This window comes from Eufriesea mexicana, unplaced genomic scaffold, assembly GCF_001483705.2.
Source record: "Eufriesea mexicana isolate 0111107269 unplaced genomic scaffold, ASM148370v2 scaffold474474835, whole genome shotgun sequence".
NCBI classification, from domain to species: domain Eukaryota; kingdom Metazoa; phylum Arthropoda; class Insecta; order Hymenoptera; family Apidae; genus Eufriesea; species Eufriesea mexicana.
In genome coordinates, this window is record NW_016907960.1 from 607,430 (window position 1) to 618,436 (window position 11,007).

The 11,007-nt window shown below is 55.0% G+C and overlaps 1 protein-coding gene across 1 annotated transcript; it reads left to right on the top strand.

Moving 5' to 3' along the window:
• The first annotated feature begins 3,054 nt into the window (after positions 1–3,054).
• Positions 3,055–11,007, top strand: ed (hemicentin protein echinoid). Its single transcript, XM_017901093.1, has 7 exons — positions 3,055–3,504; positions 5,212–6,673; positions 7,414–8,654; positions 8,752–8,920; positions 9,015–9,193; positions 9,745–10,020; positions 10,840–11,007. The coding sequence occupies exons 1-7, from the start codon at positions 3,267–3,269 to the stop codon at positions 10,998–11,000; spliced, it is 3,726 nt and encodes a 1,241-aa protein (XP_017756582.1). The 5' UTR covers positions 3,055–3,266; the 3' UTR covers positions 11,001–11,007.

Here is an 11,007-nt window from a genome sequence, read left to right on the forward strand (position 1 = left end):
GGGGAAAGAGGGCTCTGAAAGGTGAAAAAGGAGGGGCGGGGGAGGCGGAGGACGAAGGAGAAGAAGAAGAAGACGAGGAGGAGGAGGATGGGCGGGGGCGGGGGACGAGGTACTCGTATTCGAACGTAAGCGTAGAAAAGAAGCTGGCGGGATTGGAGAGAAGCGTGTGGCTGAGGGCACGAAGCGGAGAGAAGGGGTCGGAGCTCTCGGTCACCGGCACGACCGTAGGACGTAACCGCGGCCCGGCGGTGTTGCCGCTTCCTAGTGATTCTCCGGCTGCCGCTTTCGGGCCCGAGTCCGAGTCCGGGCTGTTGCTTCTCGACAGAGATCTCTCTCCTCGATTCTCGTTTCTCGGTTCGGCGGGGACCATCTGCTCGCCCTCGGGCCTTTGAATCTTTAATGGTTCGCGTGACTGGCCGTGGCGGCCACGGGAGGCTGCGCGAGGCCCGGCTGTGCCCTCTTCGCCACCATGCCACCGCTGTGCCGCCACCGTCGCTTTTTCCTTCCACTTCTCTCCGTTAACCTTGCTCGTATGCCCGAGACCGGCCGCCAAGTCATGCACGAACCACGATTCCGCCGTTTCGATCTACTAACTCTGGCTCCACCGCGATCCACCGTCCCGAACGAGGAAAAGATTTCGATCGTCGGTGTGTTTTACGAGCGAGCAAAGGAAGCGACGCGGAACCGTCGAATCGAATCGCGCCACGACCCGAGTCGTCGTTTCAGACGTTTACGGCGTGTCCGGATGACACGGCGTTTAATCGCGCGCTTTTAATCGATGGGTCAAAAGTTGGAAAGGGCACGGGGCTGACGCGAACCATCCGGAACAGCTCGAATCGAGACGCAATTATCGCGGCCGCAATTATTTCGACGATTCCGCCGGGCTTATCCCGCTGACCGTTTCTCCCCGGGTCGAGCGCGATGGAAGGTTCGTTAACGGGTCGCGAACGGGAATCGTTACCGTTTAATTAAGCGCATTTTCCACGCGTTTCGCGCGCAAACTTTGTCCTAGCCGACGGAGCAACGGGCAGCCTGGCGATTTTTAAAACGCTCGAGAACCGATCGAGCAACGAACGTTTCCCCTTTCCTCGGTCCACCTTTCGTCCTACTCCAACGCACTCGCGCTGCTTCTGTGGGCCCCTTGTCCTCGGGACCCGGCTTCGATTTCGTTTCGTACACCTCACCCTTCCTATGGTCCCGTCTCTCTCTTGTCACGACCCTTCTCCGTCTCTTTCTCCCACGGCTCGTTCTATAACCGCGCGGGGGCGGGAAAGGTCGATTTTCACGTGAGCCATATGTCCGCGCACCTTTCGTCGAACGCATCCTTCGCGAGTAGGACGACGGGAAGGTTTATTCCTAGAAAAATAGAGAATTCCCTCGGCTGGAAAGAGCAGATGGCCGAAAGACGGAGGCAGGTAGAGCGGGGTGGATGGAGCCGTGAGGCGAGATCGTCGAGGAACGGACACCTGCTGCACCGAGGTGTCCTTCGAGCGTCGAAAAACCACCGGTCGCGATCCTCCCCGTGCGAGTGCAACGCGTACCCCATTTCCGAAATTCCTCTCGATTCCGACCGCGAAAGAGTAACCGCGAAACTGGCCGATCGACAAGATCGTTTATCCTCGATGGCTTCTTCCTCCGGTCGCGGAGCGTCGTTCCTAGCGGTTATTCGGGGAGAGAAAAAATTGCGCGGGGGTCGGTAGCAGGTTTGCCGATGAAAAAGCTCAACGACAGACGGCCGCGCGAAGGTTTGGCAGTCCCATGGGCCTAGCCCACGGCGGTAAGAACCACCTGCCGCATAGGTCGGTGGGGGCAAGCTGTTCTCGCGCGTTTTACCTTTTCTAACCACCGTCTTCTTCTCTGCCCCTCGATGCCTTTACCAACTTATGCTTCGTCTTCATCATGCCCTACCGTTTCCCTCCGATCCTTCCCTCTACCATCCTCCTTTCTTTCGCGCTACTTTCCTCCATCCTTGTCGCACGCGTTCCTTCGTCGTTCGTCTTCCGTCCAGCCGCTGCCACCTTCGCTACCATCGCCAGCATCATCATCATCACCACCACCACCACCACCGCCAGCACCACCACCACCATCGCCACCACCATCACCATCGCCACCACCACCACCACCATCGCCAACGCCACCGCCGACACCATCCTCGTATATACCTTGAAACGACAACCGTGCATCGGAACCGACCGGTTGTATATACGTTGCGCGCTGCGCTACGCGCGCACCAAACTGTAGTGGGGGGACGCGGCGAACAGGGGGAAGCCGACCGGTGGGGGGTAGCGCCGATGCTACGCGACCCCAAGCTCAGTCGTCGCGCGACCCTCGTCGAGTGCGTTTGCGTCAACGTTCGCCGTCACTGGATTTTTTTAACGCTCTCCGCGTATACGTTATCACTCGTTTGTGTTCACTTAATCCGAATCGTCTCGAACCGAACGACCTTGCTTCCTGCCACCGTTACAAATCCTATTTCCGTTTCGCCGTAGACCTCTGCCTCGTCTTGACATATTTTTCCATTTATTTTCGTCCCGTTTCCCTCCTTTCCTCGCGCGTCCCTCGCTATTTTTGCATCCACTGACCGTCTCGCGAAAACCACACGGGGGAAAGTGAAGTAGTTCCAGGAGAGAAGAACAAAGCGCGTAAGCGGTGATCGAGTACATGCCAAAGCTGTACGTACAGCAACGGTGATACGCGTAGAGGTGCGCGAGGACGTATACGTGCGTATGTAAGTCTCACCGGCGGAACAAAGGAACTCTCTGGCCGGACGGTTGCAACGTGGCGTTTTGAAATCGCGCGCAAACATTCCTTTTTCGTCCGTACGCAGTCGGGGACGGATGCTCGCGATGGAAATCAGCGTGCGAGCCTCGCCGTTCTCGGCGAACGCTTTGCCAGCGTGTTGAACGGTTGAGAAATCGTCCGCGAACCAGCGAGAAACCACCGGGGCACAGGAGCGACACTGCGTCGAGCACACGAAACGATGGGGTACTCGTTTCAGCCCGCGGATCGCGGAACAATTCGCGTAGGTCTGCTTTCCAGGTAGTCGCGACCGTTGGAACGATTGCATCGAACGAGAAAGATTACCCGAGAAGAATCGCGACCGATGAAGCGTACCATCGACGTTTTACCGATTTCCACGCAGGAAGAGAGATACAGTGAGAAGGAGAGGTGTGACAGTGAAACTGGTGACAGAATAGAACGAACATCGAGACATGATGCGTGCAGTGAATTGTTCGGTGTGTCTGCGAGCGTGATCGGGCAAATCGATGCGATCATCGATGCCGCGTGTTGGCAAAACTCGCGCAGCGTCGTCGATACTCGGTGAAAGTCGCTGCAACGCGGAACTCTGTCCTCCAACTCGAATGGAGCCGCGCAATTTGCGTCTCTCGTTGTTCCGTTCCACTCGAACCGCTCGTGGAATTCGTTTTGCCGATAGAATGGATAGGATTCGACTGCCGAGCACCACGGCGATTATCGCCGTTGCCTTGTTGCTGCTGCATCCCGGTGAGTACATTCCCCGGAGACGAAAAGACTCGTTACAAACACGTCATTCGCTACGAGAATCCACGTATATTTTCCCTATTCGTTCGTGGAAAAATATTCCCTGCCTTTTTGCCTGTTAAGAAAAAGATCGTTCGACGCGACGTCTCATTGGTCCGATCGGCGAAACGGTTATACGTTGAACGAAGGGAACGCGTGAAACACCGGAGTCCTTGCATGGCGTCGCGCGACTCTCGCGACGTGCCGTGTCGGTATGTCGCAGTTTGCAGCGAGTTTTGTTGCGCGTCCTTTTAACAAACCCGTTCTGGGCCGCGCTCGAGGCCGAGAAGGCCTCCTTTCGCCTCGGCCAATGGAAACTACGCGCGCGTTTTCGTACTCTCTCGACTCCATTCGAACGCAAGACTGCAGCGTGCTGTAACGAACTTGTTCGAACTTCACACCGACTGAAGTTAGGCGCGAGAGAGGGAGCCGTTCGATCGTGTGGACTCGGTGCAAATTCGTTCGGTATGCAGAACGCGGCTGGCATAGGCAGAGCTTCCCGCTCGAGAAATACCAAACGACGAGCGACGGTATTAGGCTTCGTGACGTAGCCGCCTGCCACAGGTGTCTCCGTGTGTACGAGCGACGCGTTAACGCCACGGCTCGCTTCGCAGCTGCTTCTACGTCGAACGCGATACGTTAGATGGTAAGCGACGAATACCGACGGTTTCGGATCGCTCCGATACGTTCGACGTGCGGCGTTCCTCGATCGATTTTTCGACGGTGAACCGAGAAACCGTAGGTCGCTCGACGACCGCGTTCCACGCGTGCTCGTAAAGATAGCAAAACACCGTGGCCGGTGTCCCGATAGAAGAAACCGAACGTCGGCTCGATGGCACGCGAGCAAGAAAACGGTGGTATCGAAAAGTAAACAAGCCAAGGCGAGAAACGCGGGGAGGAGGACCGGCGGGGAAAACGTAAACTGCGATGGGTCGATGAATAGCTAAGATGGGGGATAGAGGCAACGAAGAAGAGGGATAGAACGGCGAGGATGGATTTATAGAGAGACAAGCAGACGTAAATATAGACTCGTGCATAGGTAGAGAAAAGATGGGTTGCCGGGGGAGGGAGCTAGCGGAGACGTGCAAAGGTGAGAGAGAAAGGTTGAAAAGAGACGGGCGCTGGCCACGATAAGGTGGTCAGCGGGGAGAGGGGAAGATCCCTTCGAACGCACGAACGACGAACGAAGGAAGAAACGATCAGGAGTGGGGTTAAAGTCGCGAACGAGGGGGGAATGGTAGGAAGAAGAAAGAGAGGTCCCGCGATATCGGCGAGAAGTCAAACCGGTGACTTTACCGTTATGCGACCCAATGACGAGACACCGACGGACGTCGTGTGGACGTCGCGACGTCGTTCGTTTTCCGCGTACGCGGACGTTTACGTATCGATAACAGTTAAAACGTGTTCGCGAAACGATATTCCGCTGAATAAGGAAACGTTGGACCAGCGTGGAACAGCGTGCGCGAGTATCGCGTCGTAGGTTCTCGCGTGAAATGGCGTCGTTGGAACGGCGGTGATACAGGGCAACAACTACGCGATGGGAAACGAGCGCGAGAAAATGCATATGGCGCGATGAAAAGAAAATGAGCGTCTAGCGACGAAATATATAGGCTTGTATATGCGGCGGGGTTCACGGGTTCTAACGAGGCCGTACGTTTCGGTGTGTTTCAGCAGCGGCACAGGGTCGCGTGGAGGAGACGGAGATGGACACGCACGAGGGGTCCACGGTGCAGCTGCAGTGTCGTTTCTCCCCACCGAGGGAAAACGTAACGTGTTTCTGGTTGACGCACACCAACGACAATCACGATAACGCGGCGATCGACAATCTCGCGTTATCGCCGCAGTACAAGGTGTTCATGAACCTGGAGGACGGTCGGTACGACCTTCAGATACGAAACGTTTCGTACGAAAGGGACAACGGAAAGTACGAGTGCCGAGTGAAGGCGAGCGGCACGGGACACGACCTACACCGGAAGTTCATCACTTTGACCGTACTGAGAGCGCCGGGACCGCCGACGATCTCGCCGACCTCCGCGTCCGCGACGGAGGGCCAGAAGCTGGAGTTGCAGTGCAACACGAACGGCGGCAGCCCCGAGCCGGAAGTGAGATGGTACCGCGGCAACGAAACCGCCATTCTTCACTCCGGCAGAACGTTGTCGGTGGAGCCGAAGAAGGAGGACGATAGAGCGACGTTCCGTTGCGTGGTGAGGAACCGAGCAATGCGCGAGGGTGAAACGTTGAACGCGACGGTAACCCTAGACGTGAACTACTTCCCGAGGGTAACAGTGGGCCCGGAGAATCCTCTGAAGGTGGAGGTAAACGGGACGGCGAATCTCGAGTGCCGGGTGGACTCGAAACCGGCCGTTGCCATGATACGATGGTGGCGGGACGGAAGTTTCGTCGCGACCAACTTTCAACACACCATACGGAAAGTAACCGTTCAGGACGCCGGCAAGTACACCTGCCAGGCGGACAACGGGCTGGGCAAGAGGGGCGAGAGCTCGCTCCTGTTGGACGTTCTTTATCCGCCGACCGTCTCGATAGAGGGCGATCCTTTGAGGATCGCCGAGGTCAAGGACACGGTGACCGTGCACTGCAACGTGACGGCGAATCCTCCGCCGTCCGTGATCGAGTGGTTGCGTGACGGTCGGCAGGATTTTCGACAGCTCGGCTCGATCCTTCGGTTGAGTCGCGTCACCGCCGATCACGCCGGAAATTATACCTGTCGGGCGATGAACACCATCCATCCCTCTGGCGGCGAGAGGAGGAACTACTCGGCCACTGCTCGGTTGACCGTTCGAGTGAGGTACAAACCGGGCCCGGCTAGGGTCATGCCGGACTCGCCGGTCGCCGTCGAGGGGTCCAGAGTTATCCTCACCTGTATGGCCAGTCCGCCTGGATACCCAGAACCCAGGTATAAATGGTGGAAAGAGGGAGAGTCTGGAACGATATCGATGCCTTCGGAGAACACCGGTCCGAGATACGAGATCGACTCGGTTCACTTGGGTAGCGAGGGAACGTACAAGTGCCATGCGACCAACGAGATCGGCAACGGAGAGGCCGCGTCCGTTAACCTGACGGTGAACCAGCCACCCAAGATACTTACCAAGTTGCAACCACACGTTACCAGGAAGTGAGTATCCGGTTTCCTTGGAATTTTCTATCTCTCGTTCTCGTTCTCGGCCGCGTTTTGTATTCGGGGTTATCATGAAGACGGACAAAAGTTCAGATGCTATCGGGGGGCCATTCGCCACGTTATACGCGGCCTGAAAATTGGGTCGGTCTACTTTAAGCCAGGATTAAGAGCTTACGGCTTAAAAGTCGCGGAAAAGTTGGAAACACCTTAGATACCGGCGGCTATATTAATTCACAAATAACCGAGAGACCGTAACCCGTCGTAGTATAAAATTTCGTACAGGGAGGAAACGCGGAATCGGCCATTCCCTTTTTCTCTTTGCAAGAAATTCATCTTCGTATATCTCGTGACGGGATCGCAATTATACGGGATATAACGAATAATAAAGAGTGGTCGACCAGAAACAGAATACTTAATTACCTTCTTTGCCGCTAAAAATACAGCGAAATTACCTTCCGCCCGGTCGCTACGCGAGATCGTTCAACCCTTCTCGCGAACGTTTCCCCTGTATTTTTAACGACATAGGGGACAATTAAATGTACCACGATCGCAATCCGACTTCCGGTGTAACCACGAGAATATCCCTATATGCTAGCTAAATTTTTTTTCCTCGCTCGTAACGAATCGAGAAGAGACTTTTGAGCGTCTCTCTTCCCCGTTACCTATAAGTCGTTGCCTATAAAGACCCACCGCCGTAAGTCTTAACGAGGAGTGCAAGCGGGAAATGTCGTTCACAGGGTCGGCGAGTCTTCGTTTCAAGTATCCTGCGTGGCGCAAGGCAAACCCCGACCGAACGTTCGATGGTTGAAGGACGATCAAGAGCTCACCGCGGACGAGAGGCTCTACAAGGTGACTATGACAGCCTCGGAGGGTCATGGGAACGCGATCACGGTGAATTCGACGCTGAGTTTCCTGGGCCATGCACGACCGCAGACGGACGAGATCGTGGCCAGCGATCGAGGCAAATACACCTGCGTGTTCGTGAACGAGGTGAAGAAGGTGGAATCGACGATGATGCTGAAGGTGGAACACGAGCCTATCGCCTTGCACCAGCACGGGAAAGTCGCGTACAATCTGAAAGAAACAGCCGAAGTGGCGTGCAAAGTCCAAGCCTGGCCCAAGCCCGAGTTTCAGTGGAGTTTCGACACCAATGCGGCCAGTTTGCAAGGATCCTCCAGCGACGGGCACTACGAAATTTCGACGAGCAGCGACAACTATGACGTGTACACCTCTGTGCTAAGGATAACCAACATTCGCGAGTTGGATTACGGAGATTACAGTTGCAGAGCGGCAAACGCTCAAGGTAGTATCACTTCGACGATCAGATTGCAACCGAAAGGGGCGCCGGAAAGACCCATTAACATCACAGCGATGGACGTCGGTCCAACTTACGTAGCTTTGCTCTGGGAGCTCGGTTTCGACGGAGGATTACCTATTACCAAGTATTTCGTCTCCCACAGAAGGGTACCCGGAGGCGACGAAATCGTGTCGCCAGATTGCGCCGTTCCTAGATCTCCGGCAGGACAGTGGTCGGAACTGAATTGCCATCGATCGAATCCGTGTAACGTGACCAATTTGGAGCAACATCAGACGTACACGTTTAAGGTTATGGTATACAACACGAAGAGCCATTCGGATTATTCCGACGAGGTAACCGCGACCACCGCGGTCGCGAAGATTCCGTCGCCGTTGAGGGTTAGCTACGACCCGGAAAGCGGAATGCTCGCCATCAGCGTTGGCGCCACTTGCCTCTCGTTGGTCGCTTCGATCGAGAAATTCGACGGGCCATCTTCTTCCACGGACGAGTCGCAGTGGAGGATTCTCGACGAGTGGCCCCTCGAAGTGCTTGGAAGCGCCCCTACACAGAGGGAGGGAGTCCTGGATGACCCGGAGGCTCTCGATAGCGAACCCAGACTTAGGGTTAGACTGTGTCTGAAAGCGGATCGACAAAAATGCGGCGAATACGCGGAGGCTGAAAGTGAGTATCTCCGTTCCTTTCCGCTGATTGCAATTCCCCATCGTGGTCGGGTTTTTCTATTTTCCGAAACGTTGAACGATTTTCCTTTTGCTTATAGTCGGCCCGTCCTACATAGCCCATGCCGGAGCCATGGCGACGCCAACCTTGATCGTCTTGGTAGTCACCGTTGTCGTGTTCCTGATGTTCACCACGTTGTTGTTGCTCTTTTGTCGGTGTCGACGAAAACACGCCACCAAGGCCAAGGACTACGAGATGGACTCGAACGCGTAAGTGTGTTTGTGAACCGTTGAACGGGTTCGAGGAGCGGTCCCGTCCGCGCCTGATCCTCGAATGGGATTTCGATGTTGTTTACTCGCGCAGGGTTCGACCGAGTCTCGTAGCCGGAAACGGACAACAGAGCCAAGCACCGCCACCCTACTACGCGGAGAACAAAGCTCTGGAACACAGTCTGGATCACGCGCTGGCCATGGAGGATTCCAAGACCCCGGCGTACTCGCAGCCTGGATACGGGTACCATCAACCGAACCACAACATCAATGGTAAAAAAGCTTTTTACGACGTTAACGTTGGTCGTAGTAATTTTGAGAAACGAGGGGAAGTTGGTCCGGGACAAGTCTCTCTCGTATCTCGTTCGGTTGCGAGTGGAAAAAATGCGGCATAAAGTAGAGCGGTTTAACGAGGTCTAGCTTCCTATGACCGTACTTTATCCGTAACTCTAACGATCCCACCGTTGCGACGTGCAATTGCAATTTGGTGTTTCTTTCTCGCAGTTGCGATGCCCTACTATTCGTGTACGGACTAGATAATTCGCGCGACCAAGAAATTATCCCGACGGTGCAAAACTAACGGTCCTTTCTTTCCTTCGAAATTCTCCTCGGTTTCTTCTTTCTTCCGCCACTCGTTTTGACTTTCAAATGTTCCAGCAACGTCTCAGCCGCGGAGACGTTCGCTTCTCTCGTTCCTCGAGTATTCGAAAACAACCGTTAGTTCCACGCCGAGCCAACAATTACCGCGGCCATCGTAAACAAGGCGACTTTCTTACACTCTGCGCGGCTAATAAATGCTAATCGACTCATTCACGTTCCGACAGGCGTCAACATGGGTTATATGGATAACAGCTACTCGAACTCGAATAACGGAGGCTCGGTGAACTCGCAAGACTCTATCTGGCAGATGAAGTCGGCGGCCGCGAACGGTGTTGGCCAGCCTTACGACCTGGCCGGCTACGCAACCACCGAGTCGGATTACCCGACCCACCCTCATTACCTCCCACAGAGGGAGGATTACCGGGAGAGCCATAATCTAAGTCGACAGCAGTTTTGCTCGGAACCATTCGCCACCGTCGTAAAGTCTCAAAAACACGTCGGTGAGTAGTAGTATTCTTCAGTCGAACTCTCCCGTTTCCGCCACGATCGTTCTCCTCCCTGTTCCCCGCTCTATCGCCATTTCCGCGACCCTTTCCACCCTTTCCCACCTTTCATCCACCCTATCTCCACCCTCCGCCGACGCTCCACCATCGACCCACCACCACGTCCAGCGATGAGCATTCAATTCTATCTGTCGCAAGTTCTCGAGCAATTTAGTTATACGGAAAGTTCGAATCGCCTGGCGAGCGTTATTCGAATCGAAAAATGTTTCAAGGTGTTTTCGACAGTCCTGACAGGCTTAATAGCTGATCGTTCCAAGTTAGCCGAGTTCTAGGAACGCTTCGGCAGTCTCGCGAGTTTCCGGATATTAGAATTCTGCCCGTTGGCGATCGCCGATTTTATTTCTCTTTCGTTAACGGACGTTGTCTTACGGCGTGTTTATACAGCCACCTAGCGAATTGGGAGGATTTTAGGTGAAACGGGCCGGGAGCTTCGAGACGCGTGCCGCGCGTTCTAATACCGGGGAACGATCACAATTTTTTCAATGAAGACGCTCCCGAATTACCCTTAAACACCGGCGGAACAGTCCTCGTTTTCCAGGTAAAAAAAAAGCAGCTAGGACAGAGGGAGAAAACTCGAGATCCTGGGAATTCCCCAGAGCTTTTATCGTTAAACTCCATACGTAGCGGCTCGGGGCCATCGCGAATCCACCGCATTCTGTTCATGCCGCTCTTGTTCTCCGCGCACGTACATCGCCGCCACGGCGTTCTTTTGTTTTACCATTCTCTACAACCCCTTGCCTCTTGTTTGTCCGACAGATTCGCCGTACGACGTGTCCGGTCTACCTTATCAGGAGAACTACGACGAGGACGCGAAACCACCTCAGCAGGTCAGCCTGTCGTACGACGAGAGCCTCGAGTCGGGCTACTCTACCCCGAACAGCCGGGGACGGAGGATCATTCGCGAGATAATCGTTTGAGATCTGC